At 43.9% G+C, this 17,363-nt stretch overlaps 1 protein-coding gene across 1 annotated transcript in view; it reads right to left on the bottom strand.

Moving 5' to 3' along the window:
* Positions 1-17,363, bottom strand: part of INSRR (insulin receptor related receptor) — a 212,371-nt gene that overhangs the window by 36,310 nt on the left and 158,698 nt on the right. Inside the window, exons 13-15 of the mRNA XM_068253492.1 lie at positions 5,034-5,170; positions 4,602-4,779; positions 916-1,024 (exon numbers count right to left, since the gene is read on the bottom strand). Of these exons, the coding sequence (XP_068109593.1) occupies positions 916-1,024; positions 4,602-4,779; positions 5,034-5,170 (424 nt within the window). The remainder of the gene's footprint in view (positions 1-915; positions 1,025-4,601; positions 4,780-5,033; positions 5,171-17,363) is intronic.

The following is a 17,363-nucleotide window of genomic DNA, read 5'->3' as shown; positions in this document are numbered from 1 at the left end:
CAGGGCAGAGATTTCAATCATTGCGGACCAAAAGTTATTAAAAAACAGCCACTTCTGAAAGAATCCCAAGATATTATAATTCTTTAACTATATGAACATGTTTACTGGGGTTAACTCATCTAGGCTGCCGCCTCCCTTCCAATGCGCTAGTCATGACTCATATCCTACCTATTTTTCTGGCCAATAAGATTCAAATCATTCTGAGTGGTTTCCCCCATCATGAATAAAAAAAAATGAAAACAAAAAATTGATTGGATCTGTACATCAAGTAATGACAATATACCACACACCATTCAATTTTTATAAAAATTGTTTAGAAAAATTACAACACTCCTAACATTTTATCCAATAAAAATGGGATTTCTCAAACAAATTAAAAAAAAATTACATTTTTCGGGACAACCGATCGGATTTATTGAATTGGTGTAAAATTGGATCTTTTAATTTAAGAAGTCAGGGAAGTAGCTGTAAGACATGGTCACAACAGATGAGGAACAGTAAAAAGGATGGATTCGTCTTGCAACACCATTCCTGATCAGTTGTAGACGTGGGCGTTTAGTAAGGGAAAGATTTGAGAGTAGTAGAATCATCTAATTGAGCGATTGCCAGAGCATACACCAATACTTTCAATATCTCCTGAGGCTTCATACTATTCTATGTGTAGTAGGCTCCAAAGGTGCTAAAATCTCATTGTGCATAAGCCACTAAAGAGACACAAATAAAAAAGGACCCACCCCCTCCAACTTTCTAAGTTTTTATTAGTATGGTCCAATACTGAAAATCCAGATGTATGAAAGATGTAACAATCTGAAGAAAAGTTAGCATTTGCAGATTACCATTCCCTGGCTTTTGGGCTCCTAGAATAGTTTGACATTTGTAAAGAGAGAATAGATTACAGACATTTGTAGAGCTTACCCCTTTTTGTTGTAGAAGAAGATGATGGCAGCCAGACATGCAATGATCAGCAGGAGGACAATTGGCATAATTTTCAGCAGCAGATACAATGTTTCGGAGTTCTCTTTTTCTGTGAAGATTAAGTAAACTTGCATGATAAAGTATGGAGCTTGTCACGCAGAACATATACAAGTGAGCCCAAGTATGTTATTCATTATTGTGATGATGGTGATAATTAACTTTACTTTATAAACCTTAAACGTTGCATTGTAAATTTAGTAATGGTAAAATGGGCTTGAAATTTTAATGTACATGAACTTAGCAGCGGTGGAAGCTACAGATAACGGGCCTGCCCATCAAAATATTGGATGGAGCCCCTGTCCTTTATTTAGATAATTTACAAATCAGTATAGGCATAGTCCAAAGATGTTTATGCACATACAATTTTGATTGGTCAATGACTGACTAATTTTACCAACCCCATGCAGTAAGTGGGCCAACAGACAATGAATTTGATGAACAGAGCTAAAATTGGCTAATCAAAATTGTATTTGTGTACCAGGTTTTACAGCTAATACTGTACATACTGAAAGTAGCAGGGATAAGCATACCATACAGCTGGTTTACAATCAGTAAAGGCACAGAGTAACACCTTATACTGTACACACTGGAGGAAGATCAGCACACAGTGCAGGCACTAGACAACAGCTTTATACTGTACATACTGTAGGCAGCAGAGATCAGCACATTGCAGCTAGCGCGCCGAAAAATATGAGGGTTACGTTGTGCGGCGCGCATAGCGCCCCGCGCCGAAAACCGGTTGTGGCCATGGACCAGAATGTGGGTGTGGTCACGGGTGGAGACAAATTTATATGAACTTGGCAATGGTGGGACTTTAGATTAGGACAGTGGTGGCGAACCTTTTGGAGGCCGAGTGCCCAAACTGCAACCCAAAAGTCACTTATCTATCGCAAAGTGGCAACAGCAATTTAAACTAAATACCGTACAAACGTTTTAACTCATACATGAACATTATGGAAAATCCAAGTTGAAAATAAACTGTGAAGATAAACAATTTCGTCCATCCTACTCCTTAAAAATGTATTCATTTTTTTGAACTTCCCAGTTTTATTTTCGGTTTTAAAAAGCTAAAAAAGTAGGTTTAATGCTATCATCTCATATGATGATGATTCAGCTTTTCCCATAGCCTCGCAGTTAGCAATCATGTGACCCCCAACAAGACAAATTCAGCAATCATGAGGCCCCCAACAAGACAAATTCAGCAATCATGAGGTCCCCAACATGACAAATTCAGTAATCATGAGGCCCCTAACATGACAAATTCAGCAATCGTGAGGCCCCCAACAAGACAAATTCAGCAATAATGAGGCCCCCAACAAGACAAATTCAGCAATCATGAGGCCCTCGACATGACAAATTCAGCAATCATGAGGTCCCCAACATGACAAATTCAGCAATCATGAGGTCCCCCAACATGACAAATTCAGTAATCATGAGTCCCCCGAAAAGGCAAATTCAGCAGTCATGAGGCACATGAATAGACAGCATTTCACATAAATAGGCAGAATACTCCCTTAATATGGTAGACACCTCTCACCTGGCTTCTGAATTCTCCTCTACTGGTTGCTGTGCCTGTCAATACTGTTTTTGGCTGGATTGGGGATGATGTGTGGGCTGAAAGGCCTAGCAGTGATGCTGTGGTCTGGCTGGCGGTGATTCTGTGGCCGGGTTGGCTGGCAGTGATGCTGTGGCTGGGATGGCTGGCGGTGATGCTGTGACCTAGCTGGCGGTAATGCTGGGCTGAGCTTGGCTGGTTAAAGTAAATGCTGGCCTGACTGGTGGTGATGCTGTGGCCTTTTTGACAGTGATTCTGGGCTGGTTGGCTGGTGGTGATGCTGGGCGGGCTGGCTGGCCTGGATAGTTTAGGTAGTGACAGGTGCCCCCTAGTTAAGGTTGTGACAGGTGCCCCCTAGTTAAGGTAGTGACAGGTGCCCCCTAGTTAAGGTAGTGACAGGTGCCCCCTAGTTAAGGTAGTGACAGGTGCCCCCTAGTTAAGGTAGTGACAGGTGCCCCCTAGTTAAGGTAATGACAGGTGCCCCCTAGTTAAGGTAGTGACAGGTGCCCCCTAGTTAAGGTAGTGACAGGTGCCCCCTAGTTAAGGTAGTGACAGGTGCCCCCTAGTTAAGGTAGTGACAGGTGCCCCCTAGTTAAGGTAGTGACAGGTGCCCCCTAGTTAAGGTAGTGACAGGTGCCCCCTAGTTAAGGTAGTGACAGGTGCCCCCTAGTTAAGAAACTATGCAAAAGAGCCATTGAGCTCCACGACTTTCAAAGTCGCAGTCTTCTGAAGCTTGTTAACTCAACTGTCAGTTACTGTATTTTCTTTTTCTCTGCAGAGGACAGGTCAAAAGTTCACTGGCCTGCTCTGTAAAATCATTTAGTGTAGTATACCGCAAATATTAGAGAATGATGCAAAGTTATAAAAACACTATATAACTGAAAATAAAAATATGATATGTTCTTTGCTACTAATGTTCTAGTAATTATCAGTACTACACAACCAATTTATTATATCAAGTTTTTTTGCTTCAGTGTTTCTTTAACTGTGCAGTACAAAGTTATGAGCGTTTCACTTGTGTACCACTGATGTTGCATTAAATCACACCTGACGTAAGAAACGCTGTATAAAATTACAGATGCTCAGTTTGCTTTAAGGTGCCCCATGAACAACACAATTTTGATTGTATAAATCTTAGCAAATCTATGTAGTAGAAGGGTAAAATAAACTGTGCAAATATACTTTTATTAGATACTTAAGGTAGTCTCACATACTGCATAGAAGTAGTAAGATTGTACAATCAGAATGGTACAACTGATGCATCACTAAGCCAACAACAGCCCAAGCCATAAAGCCTACTGCTTCTTAATTCCCCACTATACCACAGTAAGTATAGTTATGGTTTTCTATGACAAATTGGAAATTTAGCCTAAAGTTTTATCTAGTCTTCAGTACTGCAAAGCAGGCGTGCAACAATAGACCCTGCAAGGGATGCAGCAGCAGGGTTGCCCAGAAGCCACAAGGGGCCCCGTTGGGGAGAAGAAGTTTATTTTCCCTGTCCTGAGAGACTGACAACTAAGGGCACAGAGAGAACACATTTTCTGCTCTCTGCACAATTGTTCTAATGACTGCATCTGCTCAGCCACTGATTACAAATCTTTCTCTACAAAACTTTATATGATTAGTTGACAGTCCCTATCCAGTTTTCAGCAGGGTCTTGTGTCCAACGCTCAGCCCCCAACCTCTCTACCCCTCCCTAAATGCTGTGTACTGTAGTGTTGCTGGAGAAGTCTGCAGAGCCAGTTCTGCTCTATCAGAGGTCAGAGTGAGTGTAATAAGAAACTGTGGCTGGGAGCACACTCGTCTGTCAGTCTTCTGTATGTGTTTTCTGCACACCACATGTGTCTGTATGTGCGAAAACATGCATATCTATCACAGAAGCTAATGTAATTGATCAAGGAATGTAGTGCTTCACTACTGTCTGTTTTTACCTGCATGGGGAAAACACATTCAAGTGTGAACTAGCCAATTGAATAACATTGGTTCTCAGAAAGCAAGAGGGGGGGGCCCAAAGTTTCACGGGGGGGGGGGGGGGCAAGTCATTTCTAGATACACCCTGCTGCAAACTCACCTGGGAGAGGCACAGAGAATGTGATGGGCTCTGTCCACGATCCATTGCCCGCCAAAGAGGTCGCTCTGATCCGAGCAGAATAATTTCCAGGTTCTGCTACATTGATATAGACCCCTTTGAGCCTTTGGAACTTCTGCCGGGAAACACACATTACTGTCGATGGGCCTTCCTGAAAGCGCTAATCAGAGAAAAATACGTGAAAGTTAAAACTAGGGTGCAGTTTATGGTCTTGTACTGGCAATGACACCTGCAAAACCAATAAACCTCTAAAATTATTTAAAAAAAAAAAAAAAAAACTCCCTCATCAGATCTAGCAGAATTTTGATACAACCGAATCTTCTAATTCAAACATAAAAAGGTTTCTACTCAACTAATCTACAACGTCCAGAATAAACATATACCTTAAACACAGGCAGTGTTACTGATGCTTACCTCATTGTCATTCTTGTACTTTATCTCATACTTCAGAAGTAAACCATTGGGGTTGCGTGGCTCTGCCCACTTCATGAAGATAGTATTGTGGCCAGCTGCCTCCCATGTTATATTTCCAGCAATGCTGTCAGCAAGAGCTACAACCAGCAAAAGAAAACAAGTTCATTTAGTGGCCTAGGAACAGAACAGTGTCATGAATGAGCATTACACTCTAAATTGCAAGTGGAAATAAAGTCAACGGTGATCTTCTACACAGCACCAGAAACACAGCAGTTGTGCTCTGGCTTACTGATGTTAAATTACCAATAGATTCAACCGACAAAGAGAAATGTAAAAAAAACAACACCCAGATTAATCCTATACAATAAAACCTAACTGTCCCTGCGTCATCCACTTTCCATCTGTCCGTCGTTTTTTTGTACTGCGCATGTGCACGGTACAGAAAGCCGTTGGAACGGGAGATGAGGCCAGGGAGCAGGGTGGCCGCGGGCGGCGGGCGCGGTTAAATCACTACCTAGAGCCCGTTTTTAAATGGGTTTAGGTAGGCTAGTAATGTATATTAGATTAGACTTAAAAATCAGTTCACTTATTCTCCAATCTCCCTCAACTACCCCAATTTTAAAATATAGTGTATAGTAAAGAAAAAGAAAGAAAAAAAAATCCATATACTGGAAAATAGTATTGAGGAGGGGCATAACAATAGACCCTGCAAGGCATGCAGCCGCAGGAGGGCCCAGACGCCACAAGGGGCCCCGTGGTGGGAGAAGTTTCTTTTCCCTGTCCTGAGAGGCTGACAACTACGGGCACAGAGAGGGGAAAAAAAACGTTCTGTTCTATGCACAATTGTTCTAATGACTGCATCTGCTCAGCCACTGATAAGGAATCATACAAAGTTTTGTAGACAAGGATTTGTAGATAGTCCCCAATTGGTAGTGCCCTGCCCCTAACCTCTCTACCTGTGCAGAAAGCAAGGGGGGCCCATCCAAAGCTTTGCAGGGGGGGGCAGTGATTTCTAGTGATGCGCCTTAGCCCCCTTGAAAGGTAACCTAAAGTGAGAGTGATGTGGAGGCTGCCATATTTCATATGCTATGCAAGTTGCCTGGTTGTGCTCCAGATCCTGAATCTTTAATACTTTTAGCCAAAGACCCTGAATAAGCATCGAGATCCGGTGCTCTGACTGGATTAGCCACATACTTTTTTCAGGGTTGTGACTCAGACACTACTGTTGCCAGACGATCAACAGCCAAATGGTATAGTTTAAAAAGAAATAAATATGGCAGCCTCCATATTACTCCCACTGTGGGTTCCCTTTAAGCCCCCATTCCCCAGGTTTTGTTGTAAGAATTTTCACTGTGGCTGGCCCCTTCTTACCAAATAAATTCATGGGAGAGGTAGGCAGGGAGTGCGGTATCAGATATCAAGCATAAATTCACTGTGGAGGTCCTGACAACTACAAAGCCTCACTATGGAGGGCCGAACACAACAACAAAACCTCAATGGGGCTGATCGCTGATGAGGGCTAAAATCAGGCTATTTTTCAGTCACCTGTTTCAAGTAATACTGCTCTGTCAGGTCAACATTAACTTGCCCAAAAGTGAAAAAAAAAAATGATGTTATCATATTCTTCCTCATTTAATCATTTAATGATTTTAGTTGCTTAGTTTTGCTGGGAAACCTTGCATCCCAACATCTAAGGTCAGATGTGGAGTAAGAATTATCAATAGTGTTGATAATGAATAATTTAGATTTTTTAAATTTTTTGATAACGTTCGCAATTAGAATTACAATTTTGCATGTAATCTTGATCTAGCATTAGTTTTACGTTAAGTTATGTTCATGGAATTCACCATCCTATTTTGAACAGATTTTCTCATTGATTTATTTTAATTAAATGTATTTTCATTAAATACGCTGAAATCTATGGGCATGAGAAGACAAATTTTCACATAGATGGGTAGTTAAAAAAAAAACTATGATTCAATGCGAAATAACGCAGTTGAATAACAATTGTGCAAACATTATTTCACAATAGTTAGACATTTTGCATTGTGATTATATGGAGGTATAATGCTATTGTTAAAATTATTTCAATTATTAATTTTCCCTACCTTAACAAAAAATTGAAGTTTTCTAAAGCAAATGGAAAAATAGATTTTTTTTTAAATGGGGGGAGTCTTTCATTATTTAAATAATAAAAAAAAAAACACAAAAAGTTTAAGGTTTATTCCAAACTTTCATAGAAAAATTCTATGACTGGAAAAAGTATGGAAAACATATGAAAGCACTGAATGTTTACTAAAAAGTGACCAAAAGTTGAAAAAAGGGGTATGCTTTTTGGACTGGATCAATAAATCCACTGAATCTCCAAACCAGATTTCTGCATTAAATAGTACTATACTGGATAATAAAAGGCAAAAACTGAGAATATGTGGCATCACTTACATGGGAGTGCTTATCCTAATGTAATCCTAGAACTTTTCTAGGGGACTTAGGGGGTCAGAATACAAAATGGCAAAGTGCCTCTCGTTTAACTCCTGGAACAGGAAATGCACCCAGAAATGCCAAAATGCAGGCTACCTCCACATCATCATGGTCACTGGGCTGAGTAACAAAAACTCTGCATTTCTCCCCCCCCCCCCTTTTCAAAATTTCTTCAACTCCCCAACAGACCACAGAACTATAATATTCACGTAATGTTGCTAGGTAGATTAATCAAGGAAAAAACACAAATAAGGAAAATTAGAAAAAAAAAGATACAGTAAAAATGTGCAAACCGAAAAAAACAAAAAACAACAACAACATACAGTATCTAAAGGGGTGGGGGCGCTTGTGTAGGTATATTTATCTGTTTCACCCGCAGCTAACCAGTTGGGTATGGAGACCCACTCACCTCATACAAAATAAAGTAGATTTGAGTAAACAAAAACCAGTTGCGCTGGGTCTAAGTGGTATCATATCAATCAACCAATGATATCATATCAATCAACCAATAACAGGTACCATTCAACTAAGTTGGGATTCAATAAAACAACTGAAGGTTTATTAATACAATACATATAATATATATACACAATTGAAGAGAAATCGAGAGCCCAATATGGTGTAGTATGTCAAGACAGATTGAATTATTGAGACAGTGAGATGGTAATACTCACAAACATGGGTTACCGCTCATGTAACCACTCAATAGGCAGGTGAGGAGATTAGACCTGTCCTCACTCAGGATTAAGAAGTCGCCCTCTGTAGATAGGAGAAAAAGGGTAGATCACCCCACCACCTGGGGTGGACTTGAATATACTGGTAGGTGAACAGAGGCGCCAGTAGAATAAAAGTACATAAAATTTTTTAAAAAATTGCTGGGAGGAAGTGGTGGACTTGCCTCCATTAAAGCAGACACCAAGGACTGTGATTAAATAAATAAATACACATTTATTGAAGATACCCCAAGGATGCAGCGCGTTTCGCGGGCACAGCCCACTTCTTCAGGCAATAAACAGGGGATAAACAACAGCAATTCTGTTATAGCAAGCAGAGCACCTCTGTTATAGCCAGCAGAGGTGCTCTGCTGGCTATAACAGAATTGCTGTTGTTTATCCCCTGTTTATTGCCTGAAGAAGTGGGCTGTGCCCGCGAAACACGCTGCATCCTTGGGGTATCTTCAATAAATGTGTATTTATTTATTTAATCACAGTCCTTGGTGTCTGCTTTAACGGAGGAAAGTCCACCACTTCCTCCAAGCAATTTTTTAAAAATTGTTATGTACTTTTATTCTACTGGCGCCTCTGTTCACCTACCAGTATATAATATATATAATACCATCTATCACATAAAGATGAGTCAATATTCCACAGTAGTATCTGCACATATGGTCAATGTGTGATCAATTTATGCCTCCAGCAATACATGCATATCAAACAATCATTGTATATAACTGACTCATTCGAACTGCTAGTCATCCACAGACCTTCCAATGTGCAAAAAGTTAAAAACTGAAAAAAAAAAGTTTTGGGATAATTTGGGAATACCAATAAAATATAAAAATATAAAATTAAAAAAGGAATAGTACTACACCAGTGTCCTAAAAGTTATTTTGATTGTAGGTTGTTATAGGGTTGACCCCCCACAGGAAATTGAAAAGGATGGTGTATCCCAATATGGGTAGATGCAATGTCTCATAGGTGGCTATTAGCACTGGTCAATATATCCTGGCATAAGGTCAGTCTTTGGACTTGATATGCACCTATAATCACCAGTTAGTAGGCTCTATCCAAGATTGTAAAGTGTGGAGGGACTCACCTCCAGCCTCAAAGTTCAGGGATATCGCCGTTGTGGAGTTATAGTAGGTATACTCACGTCCTGGCGTTAGTAGCTATTGAGGAGTTGACAGTGGGTCCAGTCCGTGTGTCAGAGCTCCGGCCGGTAGCTCAATGACACCGTTCAGCTTGCACACTGTATCCGCGATCAATCCCTTCATTCGGCAGTGATCGGGTGCAGTAGTTCCGGGTAGCGGCTGATTCACTTCCGGTGATGTCACCAACTCCTTGCGTCCTTCGTTGCTAGGTTGCAGCTAGGTTGCGGCTAGTTAAGGATAGTATGCGTACTGCGTCTGGTTGTAGAATCCTCACTTCTATGCAGTAATGGACGGTGGGGAGTGTGTGGAAGGGCTAACGCGTTTCAGTGGTCTACGGCCGCCTTTATCAAAGCCAGTTAAAGAAGTGATCAGCTGCACCAAGGCTGATATACGCTGCTGACCCCTCCCATCTTTCAAATCTGGTCTCTCCTGGGTCATAGTGTGCCTGTTCTTCATTAATGCTGGATTGCATAAGTTCTGCATATGTTCTGTATTCAAATTACCTCATAGTGCATATTTGTATATATAAGGAGAGCAGGGACATGATTGGTACCTACAGGGCATATATGGCACAAGCTTATAAAACATGTAGTAAGCGTATATGCTAGCATATAAACAGAGAGATGGGGAGTGCAACACATTTATACTAAGGGTAGGATGGGGGAGGGTGAACAAATAATGCAGTGCACATATAGATGGTCTGCCACATTGGGTAGGTCTGGTACAGCCACATACATTCACAGGAACCCGAATATTTCAAATTCTGCATTCAATCCCCTAGGAGCCATAGTATTTAGACTAAAGATCCAAAAGCTTTCCCTATTGGACATTTTGGCTATGTAGTCACCCCCCCCCCCCTCCCCCCCCCAGGGTCTCTGTTTACTATTTCCAGACCTATAAATTTAGTCTCATGGACTCTGCAGTTGTGCTTTTCCCTGTAGTGTCTCGATGAGGGGTGTCCTTCCCATCCGTTCTTCATATTCTTAAGATGTTCCCCTACCCTTTCTCTAAGTAATCGTTTGGTTCTGCCTACATAATATTTGCCACATGAACACATAATACAATAGATTATTCCTCTTGTGTCACAAGCGATTAGTTGATTAATCTTCACAGGACCGTGTTCTGTGGCGATCTCCGTGATCTTATTATAACCTCTAGTGTCTCTGCAGTTAACGCATCTTCCACATCTTACAAAACCTTCTCCAAGTTTGGTACTTTTGCCCCCTTCACTGGTTGCCGTGGCCATCTTCAAGCCTACTGTGCTAGCCTTCTTAATATAAAGGATGGTACTTCGGGGATAATAGTACATAATGCCTTATCCCTCCTAAGGACATTCCAATGTTTCCTTATAATTCTCTGTGTCCTTTTATTATTCGTATGGTATTGCAGACTAATGCGCATTTCGTGTTCATCTGTTGGTATTTTGGATTTTATCTTAAGCAATTCCTCCCTATCCATGTCTCCCATAATCTGTATTGCTTTGTTTATATCAGTCTGTCGGTAGCCCTTTTCCAGAAATTTTTCTTTGAGCGTTATTGCTTCTTGTTTAAATTGGCTTTCCTTTGTACAGTTTCTATGTATTCTCGCCAATTGTCCCTTGGGGACATTTTCCAGCAAAGGTGGGAAATGGCAACATGTTAATATGTAACCGTTGACGTCTGTTGGTTTAGCATAGGTTCTTGTTTTCACAACATTGTCTTCAATGTATATGTCCAGATCTAGAAAGTGTATATTGTTGGTGCTCTTTTCTCCCGTGAATATTAATTCTAGGTTGTTGTTATTGATATTTGTTATGAATTCTTCCAGTGTTTCCATACTTCCTCTCCAAATGAACAAGTCAATAACTCATGCCAGAGGACCAGGCTCTCTCTGGGTCCCTCACTGCCATCAATATGGGTGGATTCCCAGTGGGCCATAAATAAATTAGCGTACTCCGGAGCGAACCTGGTCCCCATGGCTGTTCCACTCTTCTGTAGATAGTGTTCTCCATTATACATAAAGTTATTGTGGGTTAAGATAATCCATATGGAATTTAATATGAATTTATTTATTTATTGTATTTATAAAGCGCCAACATATTACGCAGCGCTGGACAATAAATAGGGATACATACAATATTTAGGGGTGACATACAGCAAAATGACAATACCTGAATACAAGAAAGACCAGATCATGCAGCACAGTATGAGTACAAGGTAATGCTTAGTCAGTCACTGGAGCGGAGCATGGAGATTAGGCAAGTTAGGTTCACTCAGATGCCTAGCATGGGTTCACAGTAATGGAGGTGCATGATCAGGTTGGACACAAAAGGAGGAGGACCCTGCCCAAAGGCTTACAATCTAAAGGGAGAGGTAGGGACACGAGAGGTAGGAGACCAGAGTTCAGCTGTGGGTTTAGAGCACTTGTGAGGGGTAGTAGGCCAGAGTGAAAAGGTGAGTTTTGAGGGCTTTCTTGAAGATGTTGAAGGAGGGGGCTGCCCTAATGGGTGGAGATAGGGAGTTCCATAGTGTTGGAGCAGCTCTTGAGAAGTCCTGGAGGCATGTATGGGACTGGGTGATGCGGGGGGCGGTTAGGCGAAGTTCATTGGAAGAGCGGAGTGAGCGGCTAGGTGTGTACCTCTGAGTAAGATCGGAAATGTAGGTTGGACAGGTTTTGTGGACAGATTTGTAGGTCAGACACAGTATCTTGAATCTGATTCTGGACTGGATAGGAAGCCAGTGGAGGGATTCAAGGAGGGGATCCGCCATGGTGAAGCGATGGGAGCAGTGGATAATTCTGGCTGCTGCATTCATGATGGACTGCAGTGGGGCTGTTCAGGTCATAGGGAGACCAGACAGCAGGGCATTGCAGTAGTCAAGGCGGGAAATTATAAGGGCATGGATGAGGAGTTTGGTGGTGGCAGAGGTCAGGAAAGGGAGAATCTTAGAGATGTTATGAAGGTGGAAGTTGCAGGACTTTGTGAGGTTTTGGATGTCGGGAGTGAAGGAGAGTGCGGAGTCCAGGGTGATACCCAGACAGCGGGCTTGAGAGGTAGGGTGAATGGTAGTGTGGTTAACAGTGACATGCACATCTGGGAGGTTTATGGATGTCCAGGGTGGGAAGATCATAAATTCCGTTTTGTCTAGGTTTAGTTTCAGGAACCTAGCGGACATCCAGGAGGAGATGGCTGATAGACAGGAGGAGACCTTGTCCATGGTAGTGGTGGATATGTCAGGGGTGTGGAGGTAGATCTGGGTGTCATCTGCATACAGATGATAGTTAAACCCATGGAGGAGATAACCTTGCCAATGGAGGATGTGTATAGGGTGAACAGTAGGGGGCCAAGGACCGAACCTTGGGGGACTCCCACCGAGAGGTGGTTGGGGGTGGATGAGGACTCATTGAAGGCGGTCGTGAAGGAGCGGTTGGAGAGGTAGGATGAAAGCCGGGACAGGGCAAGATCGTGAATGCCCATGGACTGGAGGAACTGGAGGAGTGGGGGATGATCTACTTTGTCAAAAGCTGCTGAAAGGTCAAGAAGGAGGAGAATGGAGTATTTACCTTCAGCTTTAGCTAAGGCAAGGTCATTGACCACTTTGGTGAGAGCAGTTTCGGTATTGAGGAACTGGGTCAGGTGTTTGTGAACCAGACGCTCAAGGAATTTTGAGGCAAAGGGGAGGAGGGAGATAGGACGGTAGTTGGAGGGTAGCGAGGGGTCGAGGGAGGGTTTCTTGAGCAGGGGTAGTACAGTGGCCTGCTTAAAGTCTGAGGGGAAGGTGCCTGTGGATAGGGAGAGGTTGAACAGGGTAGTGAGGACTGGGGCCAATTCCGTGAAGTGAGGCTGGAGTAAATCAGAAGGGATGGGGTCAAGGGGGGAAGTAGTGGTATGGGAAGTCTGCAGTAGGTGGATGACTTCCTCGGTGGTAGTAGGAGTGAAAGATGTGAGGGGAGGATAGGGTGGAGGAGGAGCTGTTTGGGAGGGGGTGGGAGGTGAAGATTTGAGATTGGATATTTCCTGGCGGATGGAGACTATTTTGTTGGTGAAGTGGGTGGCTAAATCTGTGGCAGAGAGGGAGGAAACGGAGGGTGGGGGGGTGGGTTTAAGCAGGGAGTTGAAAGTGGCAAAGAGATGCCGGGGGTTGGAAGCTTGTGCTCCGATGAGCTTGGTAAAGTATTCCTGCTTCGCATGAGCAAAGGCAGTGTGGAACTGCAGCAGTTTGGTCTTGTACTGTAGGAAATCCTGGTTAAGTCTAGTTTTCCTCCATTTCCGTTCAGTGGCGCATGTTTCCCTCTGGAGGTTGCGAGTATGGGTAGTGTGCCAGGGCTAAGGGTTAGGGGTCGGTTGCGGCGAAATATTGGTGGAGCAGCTTTCTCTACGGCTGATGAGAGAGTTTGGAGATACTGAGCTGCAGCAAGATTAGGACAGGTTAGGGTGGGGAGAGTGGAGGAGAGGGCATGGAGAGGGTCAGCAAGGACGCTAGGGTTGAGCTTGCGTAGGTCTCGCTGCCATCGACCAGGTGGGAGGGCGGGTAGTTTGGAGGTGCCTTCCGTGAGGAGGTTGAAGGTGAGAAGGTAATGGTCTGAGGGTGGAAATGGTGCGATGTCTAGGTCTGCAATAGTGGTGGATTTAGTGAATATAAGGTCGAGAGTGTGACGGGCAGTGCGAGTGGGGGCGTTGGTGTGTTGTACTAGTCCAAGTGAGTTGGCAATGGTGAGTAGCCGGGTCACAGCGGAGTTCTGGGCTTCATCGATGGGAATATTGAAATCCCCAAGGATGATGGTGGGGAGGTCAGAGGAGAGGATGTGAGGGAGCCAGGAGGCAAGGTCATCGAGAAATTGTGGGGTGGAGCCCGGAGGGCGGTATAAGACCGCAACAATGGCAGGGAGGGGGTGGTAGAGGCGGATGGTGTGGGCCTCGAATGATGTGAATTGTAGAGAGGTAGGTGGGGTGAGGACACGGAAGGTGCAAGATGGGGAGAGGAGCAGACCCACCCCTCCCCCGGTCCTGTTGTCTGGTCTGGGGGTGTGACTGAGGTGAAGCCCCCGGAGGAGAGGGCAGCCTCTGCAGCAGAGTCAGAGGGGGTGAGCCATGTCTCAGTGAGTGCGAGGATGGTGAGGGATTTGGAGAGGAAAAGGTCGTGGACTGCTGTAAGTTTATTGCGGACGTATCTGGCATTCCAGAGACCGCAGGGTAGGGGTAGCATGTGTTTGTGGGTGGGATGGATGGAAATAAGGTTGGAGCGAGGATGGGTGTTGAGGTTATTTGTAGACAGAGGGCTGTGAAGTGTATGAAGCAGGTCAGCAGAGGATGCTTGTCTGGCAGCAGGCTGTGGTCCAGGATTGGGTGATATTCTTCTAATAGTGATTCATCCTTGTAATGATTGGTGTAGCAACACAGACGTCTGATTATGTGTGATCTGCAGAATCACCAATAATACAGACGCTATACCTGATTATGTGTGATCTGCAGTATCACCAATAATACAAGTATAGCTGGCAGAATACAAAGTATGTAGTGCTTGGTGCAACAGTAACAGAATAGTTTAGCTAGACATTACCAGAGGAGCTGGTGAGCACTTTTGGTACACAATAACTGAATAGTTTGACAAAACCTCACCAGAGGAGCTGGTGGGTACTATTAGAACACCTCACCAGTGACAAGGGATCACTGGTGAGTAGAAAGGTCAGACAGGCTAGGATCAGTAACAGGTGGGCAGGTACAGTACAGAATCGGCAGGCAAGAGAGTAGTAAGATATAAGGCAGGGTTCAGCAACGAGGTAAAGTACAGAAACGATAAGCGAGAGCAGAGTCAGAGGGTAGCCAGAGTCATACACAGAATATCAATATACAGTAATACAATAATCCTAGTCTTGTGTGTGAAATCCCTGGTTTCCTCCCAGATCAAAGCACACCGGATACTATCTAAGGTCTGAGCGCTAACACGAGAGTATTCGCAACAGCAGACAAGTTGCGAGTGAACCCTGAAGGCTTTTGAAGCAGAGGAGACCCCACAGCCGCGTCCTCAACAATCAGCCAATCCGGAGCGCCGTGAGTCTCCTCTGACGACAGCCGACCGGCCGGTCAGCTGACGCGCCTCCTCCCCGCATAAAGGTCCTATCTCCGCGCGCGCCCGCGAGATACGGCAACCCTATGTGCAATAGACAAACCCGTCCTCGGCGTACAAGACGCCAGAGGCACGGGCGAAGTCCTTGAGCAGAAAGGCAAGACGGCTGCGGAGACACCCTGCGTGCCCACAGCCGCCATTTCTGCGGATGTTACAATCCTGCTCTAGGAAGTACCGTGTGGACTCCTGACCTTTTCTGTGATCGATTGTTGTGTATAATGATGTCTAGGGTCCCAATCTATCCTTCTTTCCATTCTATTTCTTTTAACGTATTGATTACATGTCTGGTATCTTCAAGAAATGCTGGTGTCTTCCGTACGTAGGGCTGCAGGAATTTATCAATATACTTTGAAAGATTTGAGGTACAGGAACCGATCCCTGATATAATTGGTCTTCCTGGTGGATTATCTAGGGATTTATGGATTTTTGGGAGATGGTACATTGTTGGGATTCTTGGATGTTTAATGTTGATGAAATCGAATTCTTTCTTATTGAGGATACCTTCAGTATATGCCCCCTCAGACAAGGTCTTTAGTTCTTTTCCAAATGTGTTTCCAGGGTCCCTCCTTAGTTTCACATATACGTTCTGGTCACTCAAAATGCTTTCTGCCTCTTTTTCATAGTCTCCTGAGTCCTGGATTACTATGCCTGGTTTATCTTAACCCACAATAACTTTATGTATAATGGAGAACACTATCTACAGAAGAGCGGAACAGCCATGGGGACCAGGTTCACTCCGGGGTACACTAATTTATTTATGGCTCACTGGGAATCCACCCATGTCTAGAGATGTCGCGAACGGTTCCAGGCGAACTTTGGGGGTTCGCGTTCGCCTGCATCAGGCGAACTTTTGCGGAAGTTCGATTCGCCCCATAATGCTCTATTGAGCAAAACTTTGACCCTTCATATCATTGTCAGCAGACACATTATTGCCAAACACACTTCTTTCACTGCTGGAGGCCCACCCACCCTCCCTCCTCCAAGCAAGGTCCTTATACCATTTGACTCAGTTGTCTGCCTACACTAATTAGTTATGGGACAGCTGCTACACACTCTGCTAGGGAGATTTTAATTAGCCTCTTGTGGGTCCCCTCCTCCCTCCTCCCACCTCCCTCCTACCCTTCTACCTATTCCCTCCTCCCTCCTACAGGAGGGAGGAGGGTCTCATCTGCCAGGGAATTATACTATTTCAAAAACCAGTTCACATCATACCATGGCTGGGAATCAAACCCAGATCTCACTGTGTGGTGGGCAAGTCACCCTAACCACTGTACCACTACAGTAGTAACTGAAGCTGGCCTAAAATGTACCATTTATGCTCAATGCAATAGAAACATTAGGTTGCTTAAAGGGAACCTTAACTGAGAGTGATATGGATGTTTCCTGTAAACAATACCAGTTGCCTGGCAGTCCAGCTGATCTTTGTGACTGCAATAGTGGCTGAATCACACCCTGAAACAAGCATGCAGCTAATCCAGTCTGACTTCAGTCAGAGACACAGGATCAGCAGGCGATTCAAGCAACTGGTATTATTTTAAAAGGAAAAATCCATATCCTTCTCCGTTTAGGTTCCCTTTAAGGATTTGTAGCATAAAAGCCAACTCACATTGGCTGGGATTTGAACCTGGGTCTCACTGTGTGGTGGGCAAGCACTCTAACCACTGTACCACAACAGTACTAACTGAAGCTGGCCTAGCATTTACCATTTATGCTCAATACAAGAGAAAAAGTAGACAAGACAAATAACATTTATATCACACTTTTCTCCTGGCGGACTCAAAGCACCAGAGCTGCAGCCACTAGGGCATGCTCTATAGGCAGTAGCAGTGTTAGGAAGACTTGCCTAAGGTCTCCTACTGAATAGGTGCTGGCTTA

Source organism: Hyperolius riggenbachi, chromosome 9 (genome assembly GCF_040937935.1).
Source record: "Hyperolius riggenbachi isolate aHypRig1 chromosome 9, aHypRig1.pri, whole genome shotgun sequence".
NCBI lineage: Eukaryota > Metazoa > Chordata > Amphibia > Anura > Hyperoliidae > Hyperolius > Hyperolius riggenbachi.
The sequence above is the reverse complement of the archived record's forward strand: the minus strand, read 5'-3'. Positions and strand labels throughout refer to the sequence as shown.